This window comes from Nanorana parkeri, unplaced genomic scaffold, assembly GCF_000935625.1.
Source record: "Nanorana parkeri isolate BGI_ZX_2015 unplaced genomic scaffold, ASM93562v1 scaffold1403, whole genome shotgun sequence".
Taxonomy (NCBI): domain Eukaryota; kingdom Metazoa; phylum Chordata; class Amphibia; order Anura; family Dicroglossidae; genus Nanorana; species Nanorana parkeri.
In genome coordinates, this window is record NW_017307671.1 from 327064 (window position 1) to 349379 (window position 22316).

At 44.3% G+C, this 22316-nt stretch overlaps 1 protein-coding gene across 1 annotated transcript in view; it reads left to right on the top strand.

Annotated features, from left to right (window-relative positions):
- GAK (cyclin G associated kinase) overlaps positions 1 to 22316 on the top strand; it is a 94800-nt gene that overhangs the window by 3370 nt on the left and 69114 nt on the right. Inside the window, 5 exon segments of the mRNA XM_018569818.1 lie at positions 7644 to 7705; positions 10477 to 10536; positions 16241 to 16355; positions 18389 to 18531; positions 20807 to 20932. Of these exon segments, the coding sequence (XP_018425320.1) occupies positions 7644 to 7705; positions 10477 to 10536; positions 16241 to 16355; positions 18389 to 18531; positions 20807 to 20932 (506 nt within the window).

A 22316-nucleotide genomic window follows, 5' to 3' on the forward strand; every position in this document is an offset into this window, starting at 1 on the left:
GGGGGGGTTGTTGTGTCGGGTGAAGCCAGCCCAGTGAATGTGATCGGGTGGCTTTACAGCAATGAATAGCTGGAAGCCAGCTGAAGAAAAATGGTAACTGCTGTTTTCACCACTTGAAATCTATGACATTTATAAATGTCATGTGGCCTTGAAGTGATTTAGAGAAATTTTAATTTAATACAAGTGGTTCACTTTAACGGAGACTTCAACAGATCTTTTATACTTGTCTTCCCTTCTTTCCTTTGGGGGCAAAAAGAAACCCCCAGTCACCAATGTCATAGATTACATAGAATTATGGTCTTCCCATGTGCTGGTTTACCCAGTGCCACCATATGCTCCTCCATACCAGAAAGTATCTGGTATTTCTCTCGGTGCTGAACAGAGTGAAGGAAAGGAGAGTATATGCTGTTGGGAAAGGGGGGGGGTAAAGCAAGCCCACTGCTTTGCTCTATATGGGGAAAGCACAAGTTTACTTTAAAGGTCTTGTATTGAAATGGGCTTTAGATAATTTTATTTATGAAGGATTGCAGTTCCTCAATAGAAGACCTACATTCTATAACACTTTCACTGCCACTTGATGTAACTTTAACATTGGTGGTGGTAGTAGTGGAACATAAACAAACCAGTGACCACAATAGCGGACACGAGTTTGTTTACTTAGAGTGTTAAGAGCAGCCTGATGGCTGTATTGTAGAACGGATACAGGTGCCCTATTGTTTAACAGTATGAACCCAGACACGCTTAACTCTAAGCACGTTTGGGTTCAAAGCTGTCAGTTTCTGGAATGAAGAGCCAGGTGAACAAGCGTTAAGGTTGTTGTGTCTTCTATCAGAGTTGCCTGAGGGTGATGATGGTTAAGTGATTTAAGAGTACTTGTCAATCAAAACATGCAATCAAAGGTCAAGTGAAAAATAATAAAAATTGTAAAAAAAATAGGTTTATCAAATAATCCCCCCTCCACCCCTCACACATGCTTATATGCACACAAACGCGTGCATACAGCACATGTGTACATAAACAATTCCAAAACACATGCTGGGTATTGCCACACAAGCTGGAATGAGACAAATTATTCATTATTGTCCCATTATTTATGGCTACCTCTTAAGTTGATGACCTGTGATGTCTTATAGCATCACCTATGGACAATTTTGGGTATCATAGTTTTTCGTTTGTGGGTGCACACAGTTTTAAGTCTTGACATATTTGTTATTTATTTACTCGGCTCACTCTCCTCTTTTATATTTTGCAGAAAATGTTGAGATTTTGTTTGTAATATCGATCCTGAAAATATACATTTAACCAACAGTTGTCCTAATATTGTTCATTCAACATTCTTCATTGTAATGTTTGACATTATCAAATATTCTGATAAAAATTTTTTTGTATAAAAATCTATCAGTGTATGACCAGTTTCACACATCAGCAGCCACTTTCCGGTTTTTCATACGGATCATTAGCCAGGCATGTGAAGGGTTTTTTTTTTGCCAAAGTTCTTGTAGTTCAGGTCAAGAGAGCACCGCGGTTCCGAACTTGGTGGAAGGGAAGATGATTCTCTAAAGTCTAACTAAACCCAAGAAGAAAATGTAGATTGGAGCTTACTAGCTTTTAGATTTGGTGGCTGCATTGATTTTCTTTTAAATAAAGATCTACTCACCTGATCTTCGGTCCTGTGGAATATCCCTCAGCATCCCCATGTCTAGTGCAAGTCAATGGACCTGCATTAGACATAATGTCAAAAGTCTTCAGCCGGAGCTCTGGTGGGGAGAAGAGGCTGCGAGGACTGGACTAGAAGCCCGGTGGAACTGAGGATCAGGTGAGTATATCCGTTTTATTTGAGCCCCCTAGAAAAAACAAGCACTTAACCTGTTATGTTTTTTTAAATTCTTCTTTAATGCTTTGGGAAAATCCTTTTGTAGTCAAACACTGGCTGCTGTCTGGAACCTGTGGATATCGCCAAATGCTGGGTTTTCCCCAGTCATCTTCCAGGACAGCCAATGAGAGATAGGCTCCGCCTGCCTGCAACAGGAAACACATCAACCACATTAAATAAAAAGACTCCTCCTATCCCAAGCCAGTTTTTTTGTGTTTCCGCCGGCTACACAGGGACATCGTAATGTTTGTTATTTTTAGGGCTCATATTTATTTGCCTTAGGGCTGAGCCTTACCCTGCTATGCGTTGGGACCTACTCCAGATCGCATAAGGAGCTGAGAAGCTTGGCTCCCAGATGGTCACAGCAGACGCCGCTCGGCTACGACTATTTCAGCTGTACACCGTCCATACCCGACCAAGACCACATACGGCCGGTGGGGACGTCAGGAGAGGGCCGATAGCGTGGTCAGCAGTGAGCTGCAAGATGCCCACAGATGCCGGACCAGGTGCTGCTGCTCCAGATCTGGGAGAGCATGGCATGGGCGCTAAGGTAGGCAAGTTTTTTTTGGAGATTCTCCCCTTCCTTTACCTTGCTTGTATCGGGGGCCTGTTTATAGGACAAGCTGGGTAGTACTCTGTGAAACATTGTTTGCATGGGGAAGAGCACTGGCTGATGGCATCACTCTTGTCTTACACAGGTCAAAGCCACGGAGGATAAGCCCCTCGCTGAAGCTGGTTGCTCTCGCCCAAAAGGGAAGAAGTGTGCCTCTTGCAATGCAAAAATGTCAGCTTCATGGTCCAAACCCTTGTGCAAAGGTTGTTTAGAGAAAATAGTTGCAAAAGAGTCAGCCGGAATGTTTAAGGGGCTTTTAGATTCAATGAGAGATGAAATGGTTACTACATTTCAGTCTTTCAGGTCGGCGCTCCAGACCCCAGTGAGTACACTAGTGGATACTAGTTTGCCCGGAACGTCGGGGGAAGGAAGCTCTATGGGTTACGCAGAAAGCTGTGTGAGCAAGCAAGCGCCCAGTGAATCCTCGGGATCTCAGGATGAGTCAGAGGATCACGATGAGTCGGAAGGGGAGTTTCGTAGCAGTTAAGCTACGAAAGTCCTTTTTCCTTCATTTGAGACGGGTGAGCTGTTGAAAGCCATAGGGGATACTCTGGGTATTTAAAGAGGAGTCCACTGAGCTTTCGGTTCATGACAAACTGTACAAAGGGCTTCAGACCAAGAAGGGACGCACCTTCCCGGTCCACAAATCCCTCTCGGACATGATCCAAGAGGAGTGGAAGCACCCGGAAAAGAGAATTGTTTTTTTCGGCTGGTCACAAACGCAGGTTCCCCTTTGGGGAGGAGGATGCGGGCCTTTGGGACAAATGCCCTAAGCCAGAAGCCACTTGTCATTTTGAGGATATGAGGGCTTTGAAAGACCCAATGGACAGGAAAGCGGAGGCTTTGCTCGGGAAAGGATGGGAATCGGCGAGTGGAGTAAGGCTGACGCTTATATTGCGGATGCCTCGGCTGAAGCAGTCAGGTACTCAGCGCGGACTACGGCTTTGATCAACTCCTCCAGACGAGCATTGTGGCTCAACACTTGGTCTGGGGATGCAGCCTCTAAAGCAAAATTGTGCGGATTGCCTTTTAAAGGTGACTTGCTCTTTGGCCAAGAACTGGAGGCACTACTGGATAGATCCGCAGATAAGAAGAAAGGGTTCCCACTGCCGCCCAAGCAGCAGGGGAAGAAGTTTTTTCGTGGCCAAAGGGGGCAGAATTTCTGCAAAGACAAAAGGGGCTTCTATGGGAAGAAGCAGGACCAATCCAAAGCGTGGGCTTTTAAAAAGGGAAAGTCCAAAGGTAATTTCCTCTTTAACCCCCCTCAGCAGCCCAATAAATCCCAATGACCGGTTGCTCAGGGTGGGAGGAAGATTGGGGGAATTCTTCCCACTCTGGAGGAGGCTGACCAGCAACAAATTCATTTTGGAGCTGGTACTGCACGGCTACAAAATAGAATTCACGGAGCGGCCCCCGTCCAGGCTTCTGATTACTTCCCTGTCCAAGGACCAGAGGAGATCAGAGGCAAAGACGGGGGCCCTTCAGGATCTGTTGGACCAGGGGGTCATTATGAGAGTACCGGCTTCAGAGGAGAAGAGGGGGTTTTACTCACATCTTCTCCAGGATGAAGCCCTTGGGAAAATGCAGACTGATACTCAATCTGCAACCTCTGAACAAGGTAGTACTGTACAAAAGGTTCCGTATGGAATCGATCTTTTCAATACGAGAATTGCTGCCCCCAGGATCTTTCCTAGCGACCATAGATTTGAGAGACGCCTATTTTCACATAGCGGTGAGACAGTCGTCACAATACCTACTGCGGTTTGCAGTAAGGGGACCGGCGGGGGTCCTGCACTTCCAGTACAGGAGCCTGCCGTTCGGCCTCTCCTCTGCACCTCAAATCTTTACCAAAGTGCTGGCAGAGGCTCTGGCGCCTCTAAGAATACGGGTGTAGGGGTTATTCCATATTTGGACGACCTTTTGTTCTTTGCCCCGTCAGAGCTGGTGCTCCAACAAAAACTGGAGCTGGCTATGCTGCACTTGGAGAGTCTGGGTTGGTTGGTGAACAGGGAGAAGTCACAACTGGTCCCCGCTCAGAGAGTGAAGTTTCTGGGTTATTGGATCGATACCCAGGGCATGACCATTGCATTACCAGGAGAAAAGGTGTCTCTATTGGTAGAGGAGTCGCTGAGACTGAAGTTACAGTGCACAGCTTCGGTCAGGTCGGTGATGAGAATGGTCGGTCTCATGACGTCCACCATCCCAGCTGTTAGCTGGGCACAGTTCCACTCAAGGCCATTGCAGAATTGGCTGTTGAGGGTTTGGGGAAGTCGGCTAGAGGACTTGGACAAAGTGGTCCACGTCACAGAGGAAATCAAGCATTCCCGGCTGTGGTGGATGGATTGTCGGAACCTCTCAGTCGGCAGACTATGGTGTTGGCCAACACCACTAGTGGTCACGACAGATGCCAGTGCCTGGGGTTGGGGTGGCCACTGCCGGGAGCACATTTGGCAGGATGCCTGGGAGCACGCAGGCCGCCTCCAATCGTCAAACTGGAGAGAGCTAAAGGCGATAGAGCTGGCTCTCTGCCAGTTTCGGAATACTTTAGCAGGTCAACATGTTGCGGTGGCCTCGGACAATGCCGCGGCAGTGGCCTACATAAACAGGCGGGGCACGCGTTTGCGACGAATATTCTGACTTGGGCAGAGCGCAACCTCCTCTCCCTGACGGCGAGGCATATCAACGGCAGCCTGAACGAGCTGGTAGACTCACTCAGCAGGACGGAGCTGCACAGGTCAGAGTGGGCTCTGAACGTTTGCATGGATCACCAGCTTGTGGGGCAGGTGGAACAATTTTTTTCCCTCTCCAGGAACGACGGAGCCCTAGGGGTGGACGCTTTGGTGCACCCCTGGAGGTTCAGTCTAGGTTACGCATTTCCTCCACTGCAGTTAATCCCGAATGTGCTTCGGAAGCTCAGGGGCGAACGGATGACTTTAATTCTAATAGCGCTATGTTGGCAGAAGCGGCCGTGGTTCACGACCCTCCTGGAGCTGTGTGTGGAGGGGCAGGGCACGGTGAGACACCCGCAGGTGCAAGCTTTAAATTTAGCTGCATGGCTACTGAGAGGGAGGTGTTGATTAACAAGGGGTTATCCGCACAGGTGGTATCTATGCTGCTGCACAGTAGAAAGCCGGTAACATCTGCGATCTACCTAAAAGTGTGGAAAGTGTTTTCCAGCTGGTACAGCAGTCAAAGTAGGCCTGCGGTTGCCACCGTACCATTGGTGTTGGATTTCCTGCAGGGCGGCCTGGAAAAGGGGCTTTCCTGTAGTACTCTGAAAGTGCAGGTTTCTGCGCTATCTAATTTCATGGACATTAGACTGGCGGAGGAGCCTCTCATCAAAAGGTTTATGCAAGCGGTAGTCAGAATGAAACCCCCGAAGAGTAAGGTTGTGCCAAACTGGGATCTCTCGGTGGTGCTACAAGGGTTTCTCAAGCAGCCTTTCGAGCCCCTGGGGGGGTGTTCCATTCAGCATCTGACGATAAAAACAGCCCTCTTGGTAGCGTTGGTTTCTGCACGGAGAGTGAGGGAGATTCAGGCATTTTCCATTGCAGACCCGTACTGCACCATCCTGGTAGATAGGATTATTTTGCGACCAGACCCGGCGTTTTTACCGAAGGTGGTTTCCACCTTCCACAGGACTCAGGAGGTAGTCATTCCGTCGTTTGCCACTAACCCGGCCTCTGCTAGGGAACGGGAATGGCAAGGTATTGATGTTCGAAGGTGCGTTTTGGAGTACCTCCGAGTTACAAAACCTTGGCGGCAGTCGTCCCGCCTCTTTGTTGTTTTTGGGGGCCCCACTAAGGGGAACAGGGCCACTAAAAGCACGATAGCCAGGTGGATTAAAATGGCCATAACTGAGACTTACAAGGCACAGGGCTTGGTGTTAGCAGGTTCACTCACGGCACACTCGACTCGAGCATGGGCTACGTCCTGGGCAGAGCGAGCAGGGGCTACTCCAGACCAGATCTGCAGAGCAGCCACGTGGTCCAGCTTCCAGACATTCGTCAGGCACTACATGCTGGACCTTATGACTCAACAAGACCAGGCATTTGGCAGGAGTCCTGCAAGCTGTGGTCCCACCCTAAGAGTTAAGATTTGTCCGCACTGATCCTCTCATTGGCTGTCCTGGAAGATGATTGGGGAAAACATGAGTTGATTACCTGATAACTCTGTTTCCAGGAATCTTCCAGGACAGCATATTCCCGCCCTTGGTGTGTATCCAGGGGGCATCCGTCGTTGGATGACGGGGGGGATACTTTAGTACATGGGGTAGCCTTCGGTCCTAGAGGTTACTGACTTGGGATAGAAGGAGGAGTCTTTTTTAATTAATGTGGTTGATAGGCTCCGCCTGCCTGCAACAGGAGACACATCTCTCATTGGCTGTCCTGGAAGATTCCTGGAAACAGAGTTATCAGGTAATCAACTCATGTTTTTCTAGACCATGGAAAGAATCATCTAACATTGTTGTCTTCTGTAGGCATTCAGACCTTTTTGGTGTTGGATGCTTTACTGGTTCCTATGTCACTATTGTGCCTTAAAGTGACATAGGACTGGGAAACGGAACCACAGCATTCAGCGGGGGACCAGGAATATGGCAATCCTTCAAGGGTGTTAAACAGAATTCTGTATGCACGGTAGCAAAGATGGTGAATAGCATCAGTGTGGACAGCAGCACAGGTAAGTATACCATCTCATCTTTACAGGGGAACCTTCTTCTTTTTTTTTTTTTTTCTTCTAACTTCTAATTTGCAATAGGGTCTCTTGAAGCCTCTCATATGATGGTTATGTTTTGTGTTTCAGTTTATGTAGTATCTATGACCACATTGACTTCAGGAATAGATAGTGGTCCAGGTTTTGTGGTTTTTTTGTTTTATGCTTACACAGCAAAAGTGGCCTAAGGCAGTGTTATGCAGTATATGCAGTGTCTCTCTATTTATTTTACAACTTAATTTGGTAAGATACTGGAAGTAATGCTGTATGTAGGGTTTCAGTGATATTGTGGAGAAATCCCTGGTAGGATTTGGCTGTTCTACACGGTAAAGCACAAAAAGACTTGTGGCTGATGAAAATGCCCTTTTTCAACCCAAGTGACTATAGTATATGTAAACCAGGCATTTACATTCACTCTTATATATCTATTTTTTATTTTTTTAGGAGGATTTGCATTCGTCTATGAAGCGCAGGATGTTACCAATGGAAAAGAGTATGCATTGAAGGTAATGAATCTGTTTTAATTTTTGCAAAAGCATGACTTTTGTTGTTTGAGTGTCTTTTGTGTAAATTAACTTTTTGGGGGGGGGCGCGGCACAATGGGACAATACATGGCAAGTTTCTTTATTTTTAACTAGTAATATGATCTTTCCCAGCTTATTAGTAGATGTATAGATGGATGTAAAGCTTTAGACAGAATTCAAAATGGAGCTGTGAAATGCATGTGCTCAAGGCTTTGGTTTTTTTATGCGGGCATAGTTGTAGTGCACCAAACCACCCAGTTTCATTTGTTGGTGATCTTTCAGCCATGTTTGCTTATCTGTTTGTAACACAGGAGAGGCATACTCAACACAAACGTATCAGACTGTCTTTCACGTACAGAAAGCTTGATTTTATTATTGTCAGTTTTTCACAGCCACTAGTCGGAGGTAGATCGGTCTTGGATATAAGACTTTAAACAGCAATATACTGCATCGGCTTTAGAAATCAGACCCACACAAAATTCTGTTAAGTCTGGCTGCTATAGATTATTTAGAATTCAGGTTAAAGGCCAATTGAACCCTCTTAACCTTACACTATAAAGCAGTAAGGCTTTATAATGCAGTAATTTTGATTAAAAAAAAAAAAAAAAAAGGAAGTGTGACATCAAGGGTTAAAGAACCCTGTGCTAGTAACAGTTCTGGCAGTGTGCAATACACCACACACTACCAGAGCTGCCACAACGCACTAGCCTATCCACTAAAACGGAGCATTGAAGCAAACCGACAGACTCTCCTACTGCTGCCAACATAGGGTTTTTGGGGGGGTTTTAACAGCTGCAGCAGCACTCTGCTGTTTAAACCCCTTAAAGTGACATTAAACCCTCCAGATTTTTTAACCTAAAACAATACTGTAATGTGTGCCTTACTGTAATCCATCGTTGTTTCCCTTCTCTTTGCTGCTCTTCCTTTTAAATCCTCATGTCTTCTCCTGCTGGGCAAAACTTCTGTTTTGCAGCAGACTGCCTTGTCTCAGGAATGGATATATGGTGTCTGTGTATAGGTTTGTAACCTGAGCCAGCACTACAGGAAGAGGCACTCAGCTGCAAAGGGAAGTTCTCACCAAGCATGAGAAGACATGAGGATTTAAAAGGAAGAGCAGCAAAGAGAAGGGAAACTACCATGCATTACAGTAAGGCGCACATTTACAGTATTGGTTTATGTTAAAAAATCTGAGGTGACCTAAGGACTAATGACAGAATTATTCCATCATAAGGACCCATGACAGACTCATTCTGTCATGGGTCCTTAAGGGGTTAAGCTTCAGTCATGGCTACATCAGAAGTGCCAAAATACCCTTAGGTAAATAGCCTGTGATGTCTACTATCTAAATATATACTTTTGTGTGGCGATTTTGTTTTCTGTTATGGCTATTAAACTTTGAAGACAAGCATAAAAAGTTCTACAATTGTTCCATGCTGAAATTGTGACCTATAACCACCCCAAAAAAACCTGAAATCCTAGCCATAGGATGTATAATCTATAAATAGGGACAAATAAATTAGTTTATTTTGGGTTACTTTTCTTAAGCTGCACTAAGCATGTACACATTATCGCCAAAGCTGTGAAATGTTTTTTGTGTTTTTGAATACGTGTATATGTCATGTCAAATGAAAGCCCTTTTTGTCTTTTATAAAACGGTAGATAATATGTGTTGGCGCAATAAATGAAAAAGATAGAAATTGCGGTTGAACACACGCATAGCAAAAATTGCTTTGGTCCTTTAAAGAGAACTATGGTGTTTTTCCCCATAGTTCTCTTTAGGGTCACGGAGGACATAAACTATAACCTCCACCCGTGACCCAAAGCTAGCCGGCGATATACTGAGAGCCCTGCAGCCGGGACGGATCCCGACAATATTGTCTGAATCCACCAAGCTGCGCGAGTGACAGCTGGCTCTGCCTATCTAGAGGCAGAGCCAGCTGTGCCTGCTCCCTCCCCCGTTCGTTCCTCCACCCATGTGTGACAGCTTCTTTGTTATAGGTTCGGTTCTAACTATGAGGATGAGTGGAAATCACTTGCTTCATAGCTCTCCTTTAACTGAAAGACAAGCATCTGAAGTTTGATCCTTAAGGGGTTAAAATAAAGAAAAAAAACAGCCTGAGTACATTACAGTCAGAGCTGCAATATTTCCTGGTTACACTAATTTGGCTTCACTAATTTCTTGAAATAATGCTTTATATTGTTATATGTAAATGCATTTGTTAGTGTGCATTGACATAATGGCTCCTGAGACTGCTAAATCATTGTGGGAGTGTCCAGCAGTCAGATTACAAAGCACACATTGTGCACTGGCATCAACTTTCAGGACATAAATAGTTGCTATACTCTAGCTGTTGTTCATATTTTGGTACCTACGGTTTTTTGTTGCTGCAGAAAGGCAATTGTAGGCAGCCTACAAAGCTACTGCAATCCAACAATTGCAGCTACTGTACATACAAATACTGTTTTTGCTTTTATTCATCACATCTTGCAAATCATTAATGTCTAGCTTTAGCTATTCTCTGTCCCGAACCAGCAATGCATAAAGTGCCTGGAATGTGCTTGCTGCCAGCGTGGAGTGAAAGGAGTTCTGCTTGACAGGCCTAGTATAGGCAATCAAGAACAAATTGTGACTCTCAGCCAACCTTCCGCTTTTACTAGTTGTTACATGACATGTGTTTTCCTGCATCTTAATTTGCTGCTGTGTATGTGGCTACTGTTAGAAGAATTTAAAAAAATATTTATATAATTTGCAGCGATTGCTTTCCAATGAAGAAGAAAAGAATAAGGCAATTATTCAGGAGATCTGTTTTATGGTATCCTTTTTATTATGTGAATTACTGTTTAAGATATATATCACTGTAAGTATAACATTTATGTATACATTTCCTTTTGTGAAACAATTAGTTTGAAATGGAAGCATTATTGTTAATCGCAAAAGTTTTCACAGAACAAATTAAAATACATTTCCACAGAGTTGATACACACGACAGTGAGAACCTTTTCTTTGCCTCGCACATTTAGAAAATGTTTAATTTAATGTTTGCACCCCCTACAAAGTAATATCTCATTTGAATAGGAAGAAGTCTAATTTAGGATTTTCGTTTTAAGGTCAAATTGAACCACATCCAATACTGCTGGGTAATCAATTGGCCTTCAATAAATAGATTGGGCTACCAGAATACGGAGAAATAAACACACACCCACAAAGGAGTTAACTTCCCTTTCAACTTGGACAGCGGTAGACTAGAATATACTTGAGGGCGAACGTTACCTCCTGTATACCCCATGCTCCTAAGTTCCCATTGTATACAAGGAAGTCTATGGCAATGAGGCAGGCATTTATTTGGCCGGACAAGGGCATTTACAACAGACAAACAGGGAGAAAGAAGGAGGGGTGTAGAGGAGACACGAGTAGGAAGGGGGAGAGGGGGGGCAAAAAGCCGAATAAAGGAGCATGGGAAAGAAAAAAGGTAGGGGAGGGAATGTCCGCTCTCCGCCTCAGTTTGTAGGGAGGCAACAGCCAAGCAGTCCACAGAAACACTCCCATAGCCGCTGGGGTACTGTGGGTACTGATATGAACTCACCGCAGAGACCGAAACTCCTCAGAATCCAAGAACAAAATCCAGGGGAAAAAAATCTCGGCAGAGATTTCTTCACCTTGGAGATAGAGCCCTGGAAGACCGAAGTAAAGCCGTTTTAGGCATGCTGTGTATTTCGACGGAGGTGATTCTGGAGTAGACGTGTGAGACAGCTCGCCAAAAGGGCAGAAGCAGAGGGCAGCTCCACCATATGTGGGCCAGCGTGCCAAGTTCAGCTTGGCATCTCCAGCAGGTGTCTGGATGCGCTGGGGAAATCTGATGCATCCTGACCTATACCACCTGGTCAACAGCTTGAAGTTAAGTTCCTGTGCATACGTGGACATACAGAGTGTGTGTGTGAAGCAAAGGCATTTGCGACAGTCATCTTCGGATAGGACAATCGCTAGTTCCTGTTCCCAGGCCGAGAAGAAGTACAGGGAAGCCTCACTGGTCGTGGAGATCAAAGAGTGATGGAACGTTGAAACAGGACGTGGGATCGGTAGAGCCGAGGCACACCAACTCTCAAATGGGATGAGGGGCCGATAGAGGTTGCCGGACGCTGACAACGAGTTCACAAAGGGTCAGGGCTGATGGTAGGCCAACCAGGGGACGCGGGGGCGGATTGGGGCTAAACAATGATGTTAGTGGTTGTAGGGCACTTCCTGACAAACTTTGGAATATGTAACATGGTTCGGGGGCCTTCCAGCACAAAAAGGTAGGAACTCCACACCCTGCGCGGAAACCCGGGTTGGCTAAAATGGGGGGCAAAAGGCCCTGGAACGTGGACAAGTTATATCTAGACAGCGTGGTGTTCCGCAGCACCAGGGGTGGAAAAAAGGGAAGGTCCGAACGTGAGCCGAGGAGTTAAATACTTAACAGACTCTCGTGATTGTGCATTATGAGTGAAACTGTATACATTGATTGCCAGTTGCATTGTAGTGATTTTTTTAAAGCATTACTCTGACAATCTGTTCTTATATGTAAATTTCCTTTTTTATTTTCTCCTTTTTTGAGTAAACAACAAGACTACTATCTATGCAACACAGCCACCTACTACCACTGCTGAAGGCACACTGGCAGCTGGCTGAGTGATAACTCGTGACTCATCAGAAAGGGAGACCAAAAAGAAAAATTCAATCTCACACTCCTTGCAAGCAGCCCAGGTTGGGAACCCCTGATCTAGGGATCAGTTGCAGAAGAATAAGTAGCTCTGTAAGCTGTAGAAGGATGCTTATGAGCTGCATTCGCCAACCAGCTCTCCACCATTTCCCTAAAACTACCTTTTACAGGGTTTTTTTTGCTTTTCTTTTCTTAGTGCTATTCCATTTCATGTGTGCCTGAGATTTCCTGACTATTTTGACTCCGATTTGTTGTATTAGCGATTTATCCCTTGCTGAGACCTCTATGCCTGGCCTGTATAAGGAGATATAATCACCGCAGACAATCCTTATCACTTAGCTGAACTCGCCAAATACCTTTTCATCCACAAAGCTCTTTATTGAATGCAGCAGGTTTGTTACAGCAGACAACAGGATGCAGCAGATGATTAAACAGACGGTATTAATAAGTGGCCATGTCGTAGTCAGCCGTTTTGATGCCAGAAAAGACATCTCTTAACAAGAAGGCAGTGCATCCCACACAATGGGAGGGAATACAGAAAATATGGTGCAATAACCAAAACGACCACAAGATGGCAGTATAATATTAACCAGCTATACTGATGCCAAAGAACAATGGCTTAAAGGAGAACTATGGGGGTTAAGGCTTTTCCCCATAGTTCGCTCACTTCCCGATCTACTGAGCCGGTCGGCTAGAACTATGAGGCAAGTGAAAAGCACTCGCCTCATAGTTCTCCTTTTAAGGAGGATTAGGTATATAAATTATCAATTCACAGGAATATTAATTATGACTATGCATTGTCATATTTTCATACAATAACTGTAAAAGCACACTGACTCTTTGTCCCTCCTCTGTCCTCCGCTTTTGCTTTTATAATTATCTAATCAAACATAACATTTATCCTATACTGCATTGGTACACAAAATGGCTATTAAAAGCGTAAGTTCACTTTGTCACCAATTCACCAAAAATGTGAGAAATTGGGCTTACTGATACCACCCCACCACCTCTCCTGGCTCCTGCTGCACATACATGTGTGATTCCCCCACCAGCCGGTTTACAGTCACAGCTGTGCAGCATGTAAAGAATATAATGCCAGTAAATGGCGAGCACTTATTACCCAGTACAGTCACATGACCACACTGACCAATAATAAGCTCTTACTTCTAGGACCTGGTCCCTGACTCGGAAGCATTCCTCGGTCATATGATTGTGCTGACCAATGAGTGTTCGCTGTTTGCAAGCCTTATGCTCTTTACATACCACAGGACTGTCAAGTATGGTGTATCAGACTGTACACCAGTTCTGGGGGGCGTTGGCTGAGAGAAAGTGAACTTGCCCTTTAAATGTCTTATATGTAGCATTTCCTGTGCACAAAATGTCAAGTCAACAACCTGCACCCACTTACACCATTCATGAATGGACATGTATTTGATAGTATTATAGCTGTAATACAATTACTTTTAGACATTTCTATATAGTTTACACTTAAAGGCCAGCTTGTTATACTCATATTTGTAGATCAATCGGCTATATACCAGGCATTTATAAAAGCCACAAATTTATGCAGCCCTGTAATTATCAATACATTGGCTTTTTTATTTTATTGCAAGCAGTGCAAGTACCAGAATTTGACTTGGTATCAGCCTATTCATCTCCCCTTCACATCTGAACTCAGGCTGGGAGAGCAAGAAGCAGCATATGGAGCCAATCAGTCATGCTGCAACATCAAGCATGCTGATAGGAGAGAGCAGGGTGAGCAATACACTCATCAATCTGCTTGTGTCTTGTCACAGGCAGGCGACGGACAAGACCTGTAAGTGTTACATAAATACAGCAGAAAAAAAATCTGGTGTTCTGCCCTGCCAGACAGGGCTGCACTGTATGGCAGAGGCGGTAGATGTCAGGATGGACAGAAATACAAATCCTTTTTCAAAACGTTATTTGGCAACTACACTGTCGGGGATTCATGGATAGCCTTTTTAAATGCTCCTATAACAGTTCTGACCAAACCCCAACAGTCCTTGGCTCATCTAATTCTTCATGCTGCCCCATTAACTATGGTCAGGAATTGGCAGAAACTGGTCATCCCCTTTCGGAAGGTCAAGCAAAGTGTAGATAATATGATTAATGAACGTTTTAACAAGCATTCTAGATGATAAGCACAAAACGTTTTTGAGCACCTGGGACCCGTGGATATCATATACCCCCTCCCCCATCTCTGTCATGGTTCTTGCCCATCTACAATAGCTATGATGAATCCCCTCCCTCCCTTGAGGGTCAGGATGTCTGGCCCTCCCCCCTCTGTCATGTCTTCTAACAACCATGCTGGTCCACTTGCCCACTATTTCTTTTTCTATGCTTTTCCTCACTCATTCTCTTTCTGAACGAACTTCACTTTCTTACCTGGTCACCCCTCTTTTGTATAGGGCTCTCATGTTGTGATATACCATTTGTTACACTTTCTTGTTCTTTAAAAGTATTGAAATCGAAAAGAACGGAGCCAAACATCCACAGCAGGTAACAAATACTGGTAGAACAGAAATTCAGTTATCTTTACTTTGCACAGTAAAGCCTATCACCCACTTGTGGTTTTATCATTTGCAGCAGACCTGTTCAGAACTAAAGCACATTGAGGAGACAAGTAACTCCTGTGGCACACTAGAAGTTGCGTTTTAGCGCTAGCACTAAACTGCAAATGAGAGTTCAGACAAAAACATTTCATATCAGAAAGGTTCTGTTGTGCAGACCATTGCATAATGTCTTTGGCACTGAGGCCTGGTAGTGAAGATGTTTGGTGGGGTCTTGCTGGAGAGGAACGTAGGCTGAGTAATGCTGGACACACCGTACGCTTGGTATTTTTTTCACGTTCAGGTTGGAGCAATCTCTCCTGCCGGCTTTTGAATTCTGGCAGCCGTTGCCCGCGGCTGTTTGCAATACCTGTGCAGTGACTACAGCTGATTGGCTGCAGTCACTATTCGACCAACAATTGGAAAATGTACTTTTGTTGAACAGAGTAGTGCAGACAGGGCCACACACAGCTAGAAGTTTGAGCAGCTTAAGAGAGGAAAGTTCCCAGTATGGCTTTGCAAATTCTAAGCCCAATGAATAGGTTGGAAATTCTAAAGGGAAACAGTAAATAGAACTGAAATAGTCTTCTTTTGTGCCATTAACTGGATACTTGGGGGCTGATTTATAAAGCTTCCACCTAGTATATATCTAGGTGAATGCCATTCGCATGGCACTACCGCTACTAGATGGAGCCAAGGAGCATAGGAAATTACTGTGCTCTCCAGCACCATCTAGTGGTGGTGCCATGCAAACTATACCGTATGCTACGCAGGAACTTTATAAATCAACCCCTTAGTGTGGTGGATATGTGTGAGTTGTTAAACAGAATTTTAAGGCCTGATTGTACTCTCCTCAAAACCCTATATGAACTGATTGGGGGATACTTTACTGTTAACTCTTTAAATAAAGCTTCGCCAGGCCTAGTTAGGAAAATTCTATTTTTGGCAGGCGACTGCAGCTAAAGACCGTTGTAGAGAGACTGTTGCTCTCACACAGAGCCCAGTGATCTTTAGCTGAAGCTTCCTGCCAGGAATAGGGATTTCTACTGAGGAGCATTATGTAAAAAAATAAATAATTAAGACCTACAACACATACTTGATTTTGAATAGACTTTGTGTTTTATGTTTATACACCTATTACCTTTTTTTTATTTTGTATCCGAGGCAAATCGTTTCTAAAATATAGATCTCTTGTTTGCACATTTTTGTTTCTGTATTATTGCTAATGTTCCTTAACATATTGCTAACAGAAAAAATTATCTGGTCATCCTAACATAGTCCAGTTTAGTTCAGCAGCTTCAATAGGGAAAGAAGATTCGGATACTGGCCAAGGCGAATTCTTGCTTTTAACAGAACTATGTAAAGGTGAGTAAAAAGGTGTTTCTATTGTTGCATTTCCTGAAATGGCATTGAACAAATGTTTATAATTCTTTAAGTCATATCTTATGCTCTGTTCACATAGGCCTATAGTGTGCGGAGGCCTATAATGAGCGGCTGGGGATTCCTACTGCAAGAACCTACACATTCTTGTGGTAGGAATCCCAGGTTTATCTGTATCGATTACCTGCGGTTTGGGATAGATGGTTGTCCCCAGATGCAGACAGATTGTGTCCAGGGACAATCCGCTATCCCAAACCACAGGTAATCATTTCATGTACAATTACATGCGGACAGCCACTGACAGATGTGTCCCCTATCAGCCTGCCATTCACTTGAATGGGTACAGTGGCTGTATCTGTGCAGACACACCTAGGATTCCTGCTGTAAGAATCCGCAGGCTCTTGCCACATTATCCCCAGCATGCACATTATAGCTGCGTGTAAATGTAGCCTTAGAGTCTGCAAAGAAGTCTAGATAAGGTGACTTTTTTGGTGAGAACAACTGCCAATAAGACATCTACCCATCCTCAGATCTGTTGCCGTTTTACCTTCTGAAGTGCTAACTTATGAACACACACACAGTGGACCTGAACTCAAAGTGAAGGTTGTTGTGTTGCATGACAATCTAGATAGGCACAAGTAATCTAAGAAGCACCCTTAAAAATGTTCCTTTTTGTCAGGAACTCATCCTGAAAAAATAGCAGTACAATTCCTATTATGTGAAGGTGCCTTGGTACTTTTTGTGCATAACTGTATATCTGCAGTGTGAGATGTAAGCCATTGCTGCCCCTGTTAGTCTTGTGAGATTTGGTGAATGCACCATTGTGCTGCTCCCTGTTCTCCTTGCTGGATGCTCTGACACGAGGAAGCAAAGCTCTGCCTCTACTTTATCTGCTTCTTACACAGAGACACGGTGCAGAACAAGGCAGGGTTAGTTGATAATCAGGAAAAGATCAGCTGCATGGGCACTACATGCAATACTGGTGACTAGTTTTTTTACAATTTCAGTTGTACAATTGAAATGGAAGTATTTACATGTATGTCATGTAGATGAAGAGAGAGGGTTGTTCTGTATTTCAAATAAGGAGCGAGCAGCCTAGGGTGAAAACACTGTTCTTCCAAAGATATAGTACATTAAGTATTATCACAGTACAGGAAGTGTTATACTGTGTCATCGGGTAAACATAGAGGGAGGCCTAAACAAGGAAAACTAATGCTACCACATCTAGGCACTGTAAGCTTGGATATATAACATTTTTGTTTTTGGATTTTGACACGATACTTGGGGTTCCACAGGACTGAACACCCTCTCCCCACCCCCATATCACAACACTGGGTGCCTGAGCAGCCACTTACCAAGTATCTATCCGTATGTAGGAGGAAGGGGAGTGAGTCGCCTGTTCTCATGCCCAGGAATAATGTGGAAGGAAGCAGTTTAAGTGACACTAAAGGCTCTGTTTGTGGGGCTCTTTTTCTCTGACCCCCCTAATGCTTCTGTTAGGACTTCCCTTTATGTGATGCCTCTCGATGTGAACTTCTTCCTTCCAGTCGTTTCGAACTGTCCCTTCAGCACTGGTGCCGCTCTTTGATCCTGCGGTGCCTCCTATTTCTTCCTGTGTCCCACAGAGTGTGTCCGGCATGCTTACATTCACTGCCATTGTCTTCTCCTCCCCTCCGGTAATATCAAGTGCACATGCGCCCACTTATATCATCTCCTGCAAAGGCATTTGGGGAAGCTGTGTTCTGGAGCCGGGAGCGAGCGGCACAGACACGGGTAAATGTATTGTTTGGCCACACTGCACTTCTCCTTTTTTTTTCTTCTTCTTTTTTATTTTTTTTTTTTTTTTTTTTTGTTGGGTCACGCTTTACTGCTTGCTAGCAGTAGACATATGTAAAAAAGAAAAACAAAAAAAACGAGCATTTACTTCCACTTTAAGTTTGCCATGCATGGTAAAGAATAGGTTCACTTTGTTCCCCTCTGTTGTTTTTATTATTTTTGTTACTTTCATTTTACTTCAGGTCAACTTGTGGAATTCTTGAACAGAGCTGAAAGTAAGGGACCACTGTCCTGTGATACCATCCTGAAGATTTTTTATCAGACCTGTCGGGCAGTTCAGCATATGCACAAGCAGAAACCACCACTAATTCATCGGGATCTCAAGGTAAAATGTTAAATTGACTTAGTCCCTGTATGTACTTCTGTTAGGCAAAGTTTTTTTACAATGACTTTGATCTTCATTGCAAAAATAAATAAATATGTATTTTTAAATCCGCAACTTTTGGGGGCTAATGTGGAACATGAGGCAGGCATGAACCCTGAAGATGGGATGCAACTGGGACTGGGAGGTTGCTTTGCTTTTTTTCTTCCTAGAAGTTTTGGAAGTTTGCCTGCCAGAACAGCCTTCCATTTGCCCATGACAGAGTTCGGGTGGATGCTGCTTTGGCTGTTTTGCGAAATATTTTCAGAATCTGCATGTTGGGCGGTAGTGCTGAACAGTTGCTTCACTGCTTCAGTTATGCAGTAAAAGTGTTAGTAGATAACAGCAATGTCTTAGGTTTCTTCAGACAGTTATACCCTTTGATGCCCCACCACAGTCATTTAAAGCAGAACTTTAGACAAATAAGTTTAATAGATATTTAGATGTATGTATACCAGGGGTAGCCAAAGGGGCCCTTCAAATGTGATGAAACTACAAATCCTATAAGGCATTGTAAGACTCTGATATCCACAGGCATGACTTCCAGAAGCAGATGCATGTAGGAATTTGTGGTTTCACCACAGCTGAAGGGCCAAAGTTTGGATACTCCCGATGTGCACCTTTTTAACTAATTTGCCCTTCCCCTTTATTTTTTTCTGTTGTCCTTTTAATTCCATGTATTGGCTGACTAGTTTCTCTAGGTTCTCTTATGACAGTCACACGGCACCTATTTTCTGTCCAGGAAGTAAGTCATCACAGTCTGCTTCGTATTTGATCAAGGCAGCAGAGCTATTTATTTTGTTTTAATATATAAATAAATATACAATTATTATTTTTTTGCAAGTACTGATACTTGTCCAAGTACTTACAGACACAAGTACTGATGCTAAACAAAAATGTGTCATGTAACCGTTTTTCTAAAACAATACTGATTTAATGATTTCAGGACAGTAGTGGAGCGCCAGAGCCAGGTCCCAGCTGCAACCCTAGTAGTTCCTGTGAAAATGCCACGTATTGGCACTGGTATCTGAACATCCCTACGTGTCACCCACACTGGCCTTTAAAGGAGAACTATGGGGTCAGTGTTTTCCCCCATAGTTCTCCTTAGGGTCACGGGATGACACAAACTAGCGTCCTCCCGTTACCCTAAGCTCAGTATACCGCTAGCTACAGCTCGCGGAATACTGAGACGCGGCAGCCAGAGCGGATCCCGACGTAGATGACGGGATCCGCCCAGCTGCGTGAGTGACAGCTGGCTCTGCCTATCTAGAGGCAGAGCCAGCTGTACCCGCCCCCTCCCCCGTCCGTTCCGCCAGTCAGCGCTGGCAGATCGGAGCGGGGAGAGGCGAATCCAGCCCCTCCCCCTGTCACGGCAGATAGCCGTGACCGGATCGGAAGGTGAGCGAACCTGGAATGTGTTCGCTCACCTCCAGATCTACTGAGCCGACCTGTGACAGTCTCATTGTCACAGGTCGGCTAGAACTATGAGGTGAGTGGAAATCACTCATCTCATAGTTCTCCTTTTAAGTAACTCTGTACTGACACAAGTATAAGGGCTGCCATTCCAGGTCTGTTTTTGAAAATGTTAGATGCCTAATTGTCTGGCATCAGTACTTTTAAGACCCTGAACACATATGGTATAAATGAGTGTCAAAAGTGCCAGAATTGCCTATTTTTGTACCTGTTCTGGGTTAACTAATCCAATCATCATTTAGGTGTAAGCATCAGAAGGACAGCAAGGAAAATAACCTTTTTCTAAGGTAGAGGTCAACAATGATGGCCTCCATTGATCTCTTATAACAGATTCCCTTTAAAACAATTCTACCTTCTGTTCATGTGATAAATTACATTTTTGTTCTTAGGTTTAGTTATGTTTTAATAAACTGCTACTCCCTCTTTCTATCCTTAGATTTTGACTCCTAAATGTCCACAAAACTGTATAACAAGGAGCCTGGAAGGGCTTGGTATGGAAATTATGAGCACTGTAGGGATTGTTTTATATTGTGAACACGTCTTGTCTGCTCTGCCACCTGGTGATTCTTGGAGTTTTATGTTGACAAAATTAGGTATCGATTTAGTCAGATGTTTTCAGGTTGTTTGATAGAAACGGTCTAGTATCCAGGGGTAGGTGTATTATTCAGCTTTTTGCCAAGGCAGCAAAGCTTGCTTTAATTGACATAAAATGTGCATCATAAGTTTTCTGATGGGTTTTTATTTTGTAAAAAATTTTTTCATGCAGGTAGAAAATTTACTAGTGAGTAACCAAGGAACAATTAAATTGTGTGACTTTGGTAGTGCGACTACCATTGCACATTACCCGGATTACAGTTGGACTGCACAGAGGAGAGCAATTGTTGAAGATGAAGTAAGTGGGTGCAGTTTCTGATTTATCTACAGAAAATAGAACAGCCATAATCTTTCAGTAACCCCGATTTTTTTATCCTGAGACCAGAGGTGTGGAATTTCTATAGCCCGGCTCTTGAGACATGCAGTTCCGGGTGGCGGCAGGTAGTTTTTCTACATTGAGCCCTGCTTCGGGCAAGCAGGGCTAAATGTAGAGCGGGGGAGCAGTTTTGTACAAGTGATTTTAGCGGCAATGCAGCCGCTGAAATCAGTCTGCTTGTCTGTTCCCCACCCACCCACGCTATGGTCTGTCCCCCCGCCGGCCACCTCCCTCTGTGTCGTGGTTTTCGGGGTCCCCTGCTCTTCTGGGTAACCCTGAACCATGGCAAATGCTCTCAGGATGGAGAGCGGGGGGCAGAGCTGGGAACATTCTCTGCTCTGTGATCCGCTGTACTCGCAGCACTCCTGTGTCAGCTGCCGCAAGTGGAGCTTTACAGAAGATAGAGCACACATGTGCTGGACCTTCTGTATTGGTGGTTAGGCTCATTAAGAGAGTCTGTCACCTCCGAATGCTTTTAGCAAAAAAAATTATTAAATTAAATTACAAATTAAAAAAAGTAAAATAAAAAAATAATTAAAACCATTTGCAGTATGTGTATATACATACACACATACATACACACACACATACATACACACACACATACATACACACACACATACATACACACACACACATACATACACACACACATACATACATACATACATACATACATACACACGCCAGATTATTAAGACCACCCCATCAGTACTTCGTTGGGCCACCTTTTTGCCTTCAATACTGCGCCCATTGTTCTTGGCATTGACTCCACAAGATGTTGAAAGGTGATGCGAGGAATCTGACACCCTGCCTGATGAATAGCACTGTCCAGTTCTGTGAGATTTGATGGTAGTGGAACCAGCTGCCTGATGGCTCTTTCAACTTCGTCCCACAAATGCTCAATTGGATTGAGATCTGGTGATTGTGGGGGCCACCTAAGCAAGGTAAAGTCTCCCTCATGTTCTTGAAACCACTCCTGCACAATACGAGCACCGTGGCATGGTGCATTGTCTTGTTGGAAGAAGCCATCTCCATTGGAATACGCCATCAACATGATAGGATGAACTTGATCAGCAACAATACTTTGGTATGTTGTGCTATTCAGACGTTGTTCCACACGAATTAAAGGGCCCAAATCATGCCAGGAAAACATGCCCCAAACCATAACACTTCCCCCACCAGCTTGAAGGGTTGTACTCATGCATGTGGGGTGCATGCTTTCATGCTGTTCCCGCCAAATTCTCACTCTGCCATCTGCATGATGCAACTGGAAACGTGATTCATCGGACCACATGACTTTTTT